Source organism: Stereum hirsutum (assembly GCF_000264905.1).
Source record: "Stereum hirsutum FP-91666 SS1 unplaced genomic scaffold STEHIscaffold_16, whole genome shotgun sequence".
NCBI classification, from domain to species: domain Eukaryota; kingdom Fungi; phylum Basidiomycota; class Agaricomycetes; order Russulales; family Stereaceae; genus Stereum; species Stereum hirsutum.
Genome location: NW_006763146.1, coordinates 1,395,240 through 1,401,113, shown reverse-complemented (window position 1 = coordinate 1,401,113; position 5,874 = coordinate 1,395,240). Strand labels below are relative to the sequence as shown.

The window sequence follows — 5,874 nt, the reverse complement described above, 5'->3', positions numbered from 1 at the left end:
CGATGATGTTTCTGCTGTCAACATTTGAGTAGCATAGACAGCAGAAACATCATCACAGTACACATCTCACCCTGGGGATCTCCAGCATTTGCAAAAGAAGCCCAGAAGAAGCAAAAGAAGCACAATTGTGCTTCTTAGAAGTGGCTTTTGCATGTTGCTGTGCAACAATCCATGTGATAGTCAAGCCTAGTGGCCCTTCCATTGCTATTTGATCTCTTGTTGTGCCTAAAAGTGCCACCGGGGCCACAAACCACCAAATTATTGCCACACAAGCTACAGACATTGCATGGTCTCGCAAAAATCACTGTAATTCGCAGAGTAATCAAGTCTATCATAGTCATATCTGGCTCCCATAACATTGATGTCACTAGTCCCATAAATCATCAAATACACTAAACTGCACCCCTTTTCCCACATTAAGCTGTGCACACAGTAAATCAAATCAATCTGCCAAACTAAAATCACCTGTTGGAGCATATTCACATCTATTGCACCATATATTAATATCAATGGTTGGGATTGCTATATCCCACAGGTTATTCTATAGTCATCGTCGATGTGAAGGAGTATATGTTATGGACACTTTTTCTCTTTTCTTATCTCGTATATCTTTTCCTTCCCTTTGTCTTTACCATGTTTCTAGTCAGTTGCGTCTCCCTAGACTTCGGCTCAATCACTTCCCTCTATAACATTCTTAAATGTTATATGCGTATGTACTTTTTTCTTATGTAAACGTAGGTTATTCCGGACACGTCAGTATTCTCCTTGGACACATAGTATTTCTGCAGGACATGTATTTCTTCCATAAACACATATTCTCTTGGCTTACAGAGTTTTGCATATTTGTTTTCATATTGTGTTTCCGTGCACATTGTTTTGCCGGATTTGTTCCAAGCAAAGTGTGACAGGGCCTGGGTCCGCCAGGGTCCGCCAATGCCCGAGGGTGCTCTGTCACATATGCCGCTCTCATAGGCTCTCACTCGCCTCGTCAACATCGACATTCACACTTCCTGGTCTTATTCCCAACTGTACCTCTCCTCCCTCACCCTTTACTCAGGTGGCTCATGCAGTCTTGCTTCAAGCTTAACTTGAGCTACTGCACTCAAAGTTGCATTACCACAACCATCGTCAACGGTCTCGAGAGTCGAGATTCTCGATGCATCTCAGACATTTCCCCTGACAATTGAATAAATGGCGACTTAGGAAGGATTGTCATCTTTGTGGATGGGGTTTTGTTTCATGGTGAAACACATCATGTATGTATGTCGCACCCTATTTGTTGTGACTGACTGCTCCCATCAAGTCCTTCCATGTTCTAATATATTTCGCCTATAGACAGTCGCAAGGTCACTACAGTCTGCACACCGAGGAGTCCTGTTTATTGGCAGTCATGACGTTCTCGATGACATTGAGGGTGTTTTGTGTGAGTCTTGATTCACGGCCTCTGTTTTTCTCCATCTCATCATCCCCTGCCCGCCATCCTTTATAAACTACCTTCTCTACCCCACTGCATTCCCCACTTTTGTCTTAATCACCATCTCCAACTTAGCCTGATTTATTTCTTGCAATCCACAGTCTTGACGACCATCATGAACCCAAACACTGACCATACTCCCACTGCTCGCACAAACCTTTCGGTCTCGGAATGCTCGATCATCTGCCCCATCTCCCCTCTTGCTGCAATGTCAGTGACCACGCGTGCTGCAGCCCGCGATGATCTCAAGCGCACGCTAGGCCGGCGTGAGGCTATTGACTTGACTGACCACCTGTCAGTCTTGCCGCGTCGCTCACCATTACCGCGTCTCCCATCAATGTCTCCTCCACTCGACCTTCCCGAAAGTAGGTTTTTGCCCCCTATGTTTCACTTTTTGTGCTGACCATCGTTTCCGGTAGTCGGCGAGATCCTCCAGAATGTTCCCACTCGCACTATCAGTGCTGCAATGGTGTCTAATGGGGCTGGTGCGTGCTCCTTGAGTCTGGTCACATTATCCAGTAAAACTCAGGTTCCATTACTAGGTCCATCCAATGCAACCTCTCCCTCTCGCCCTGCCAGCACGCCAAAGCATAATGCTTACTATGATAGGGTGGATCATGGCGGTACGTTCTCTGTCTTGAGTAGGAATTCGTGAATGATAATTGACATATTATCCAGGTTCTCCTCCCAATGAACAGGCCAAAATCTTGTGTCGGTAACTGTCGTTTTCGCTGAAGAGACCGCTGGAGCGACTGCCAGGTCTAAAACCAAGGTGAAGAAGGTGACCCGTACGAAGTCCGATCACGTCAACATCATCGACCTTGATCGCCTTGGTTTCCTCCGCACGTGTCTTGCCTTCCAAGACCTTGACAGTCAGTATGACCTTACCCTCTTATGTGGGCCAGAGTATTGGTTCCGGTCCGAGCGTCACCCGTATGTCCTAGTTATTTCATGTGCCATAGCTCTTGTCTAATACTCTTTGCAGCGGTAGTAAGACCTGTGCCCCAATCTATCAGGAATAGAAGCTCAGAGGGGGCTGATGGCCCAACACACACAGACACAGACACAGATATGGGGTACAGAGACAAGGGTAAGGGTATGTACATGGACGAGTTTTTGCAACCTAACCCTAACCCTAAACTGGGAGAACTCCGAACTGTGCCACAGTGGCCCCACAAACGTCCGCCACAACCACAACCGACACAATCATCACGACAGACCATGATTACAATGTCATCAAGCACATTATTCTCAAGAAACCCGTCTTTGACATACCTCAATGTGATGCTCGACCTCGACAACATTGCCCGTTACAAGATTCGACAGAAGAGAGTGAGTTTTGTTTCCTGTTTGAGTTTTCTTCCCGGTTTTTTGTCCGTACAATGAGGTACTGATACAGCACCTTCTCCACTAGATCTGTGCCCTTGATGATGACTCAGATCCCATCAGACCAGACTCAGAGCTCATGAGGGGAACACGCGTGCCACACCTGGCCGGCCTCAGTGACAACGACTGCCTGCATGGCACACTCAATCTGAAGCTGAGGAAGCAATGGGAATGTCACGAGCACCTTGGTGAGCACGGTCAACCCAGAGTCTGCTACGTAAATGCACTGGGCAAACACATTGGGGTGAATAACTGGAGGAGCAATGTCTGGACCACCGCTATAGTGAGCCCCTTTTGCTTCCACTTGATAGCTCTTCCTACGTATGATCCTCATTATTGTTACAGTCTTTTACCAGTACTCTAGACACCACTACTCACCTAGACACCTGGCCTTTATTGTACTCTGGGTCATTTTTTACCGCTTCTCAGGACTTAAATAGATCTGTGGGGGATAATAATAGATAGTGTGAGCATATGTGGGTACTTTTTTCGTCAAGGGCGGTTCTCAGTCAGGTGGGAAAAAATTCGTAAGCTTCGGGGCTGCCCGTGTCTGAAATTTTGAGGCCTCGAAAGATGGTCGGTATTTTGATTTTCTCCACACAAGTATGGTTTCTTTTGCTTGTTATATGTTACATGACCCCTGAGACGTGCCTGAAGACATTTCTAGGCCATAGTATACCGGGAATCAACTGTGAGCTACAAAATAATGCACTGTGGCTCCCAATGGGCTTCGGAGAGTCACAATGTGTCACATGATGTTCGCCACCGGTCACAGCTGGTTCCGCGTGACACGCATGGCTACCTGGCCGCTCACTCGTGTCTTTCGAAGGGCTGAGGGCTCGCAGCCTCATTTACCCTTGCTCTCAACTTTCACCCCAACACATCCTCATTCTCCAGTTCGTCCAAGACGAGGAGCGCGTTTCCATCCAAAGAAAATACCTGGCCAAATGTACTACCTCTGTACGCGTCAATAGACTCTGGTACAACACAAAACAGATGGCAAATGAGTGAATGTGACATATTTTACAGTGGGGAGAGGGTAGAGCTGTAACTCACAAGTGAGATATGCATGTTTACTTCATAAAGCACATTCCTGCCCTCGCATCACTATCAAACCAATATGATAGCTAACCACCTAGAGTCTTTTGGATCTGATTAGGGGCTCACCCATAGATGATAAACCAGGTCTCAGACGAATTTCTGGGCCTCCCAAATAATTGGGATACACAAAACATGGTGAGACACCTCATAAATATACCAAAAAAGGAATATATTCGTGTCTGGGTATGTATGCAGGTTGTTCTGGGCCAGTCCATGTACCCAGAAATGTTTCAATATGTTACATCAGTACTCATGCCGGTTTCCAGAACATTATACAATGATTTGGCGAATATATAGTGAAATATATTCGAAATATACCCTGTTTTCCTCCCCACCCTCAGAGAACATGTTCTGTACAGCTTGTAGGCTTATCTAGCAGCACAAAAACCACTGTATACTCTTCATGTATGTTTTAGATGATTTACCATCAAGTCACATGAGCTAAAAACGATCTAAATTCTGCCCAGAATAATACCCAGTGGCACTGTGGCCCAGAAACACCCCTCCCTGTCCCTATATTCACAGAGGGACATTCTCATCGGTTTATCTCCATGGAAAATTCACCCAAGGGTATATCTACCTTATTCAGGTATCCCCTAGCCAATATAGACCATGGCTACATCCCAGATAGGACCTGGATCCATGTGCTCCTCCTCCCCCCCTCACTTTCTCAGTGTCCCATAGGCCCATATGGCCATATATTGTCATTCTTACGGCTGTTACATGCTATATGGATGATAGGACACTCATCCCACTCAAAAGGAACGATATCCAACCGCTAAATAATGCACCCTGCATAACTAACCCCCAGCCCTGAATATCCCCCCACTTGTTTTTGCCATATCTTGGGAACACATGGACGGATTTGTCCAAATCTGAAATATGTTCCTCATGTGCATTTATACTTATTTATCAAGGCCAAAGAACTGCAGAAATAGGCCTCCTTCATGTCGACTATTTTAGGCCACATTTTACCCTTTTATCAGCTAATTCCATCAAAACAACACCTACCCCTGCAATTCATTCACTCTGAATCACAAAAATCACAAAGTTACCAAAACACCCCCAGATCACCACATTTCCCCTACCAATCCACCCCCACAGTACCCAGTATATCAATCCCAACATCCCTGCTATTATTTCCGTATTTTTCCGTATTTTTATCGCCCATCATTCTATCCCTATTCATCTATCTATCTATCCTAGCCCCAAAGCCCATATCTAGCCCCATACATCCTCTCTATACCCTGCATACAGCTATCCTAGCCCTACTGCACCACTACCCATCATTTTCCTACCCTATCCTACCCCCTACCCCCGGTGCCACACCCCATACCCATCCACCCATTTTTTCACACATTTTCCGCCCATTTTTCCGGCCAGGACGCTCACCAGCACCATTGCTCTTTAATAAAGAGCCCTTAATAGCTCAGGTCATTATTGCTGTTTGCATATATCCTTTCCGCGGCGGGATTTCCCGAGAAATCGGGCACCTCAAAGGGCCTGAGGACTTTCGACCTGTATCTCTACGAAAACACAACATAATGACATGTAGCTGACCATTTTCCTATACTACGAAACGAGGTCGAGATGCCTACAGAAATAACGGGACGAAACGACCGCTATATTGCTCCCTCAGAAACAGGGCCCTGTGGGGCTGCTCTCTGCTCGACTTTTCGAGCCCTACTCCACAACGCGGACACATAAAAATAAGCGGACACCACAGGTCTATGCCGAACGCAATTGCGAAGGTGCGAGAGCAAGATTCGAGCGAAAACGGTTCAATTTTCACAGTGTTGTCCTGGGTGCCAGCAATGAGAGATGGCTCAGATTTCGGGCTAGGGAACGTGAATGCGTGCATATTTCGATGAACAAATTGTACGCGTCCATTCAGTGGCAAGTGGTATGACCTG

At 46.3% G+C, this 5,874-nt stretch overlaps 1 protein-coding gene across 1 annotated transcript; it reads left to right on the top strand.

Annotated features, from left to right (window-relative positions):
• Positions 1–1,589: 1,589 nt before the first annotated feature.
• STEHIDRAFT_114797 (uncharacterized protein) lies at positions 1,590–3,325 on the top strand (the record flags this gene model as incomplete). The annotated part of the gene is made up of 7 exons (XM_007309048.1): positions 1,590–1,839; positions 1,894–1,959; positions 2,017–2,097; positions 2,173–2,407; positions 2,731–2,806; positions 2,889–3,143; positions 3,206–3,325. The coding sequence occupies 7 exons, from the start codon at positions 1,590–1,592 to the stop codon at positions 3,323–3,325; spliced, it is 1,083 nt and encodes a 360-aa protein (XP_007309110.1).
• Between the last annotated feature and the right edge of the window lie 2,549 nt (positions 3,326–5,874).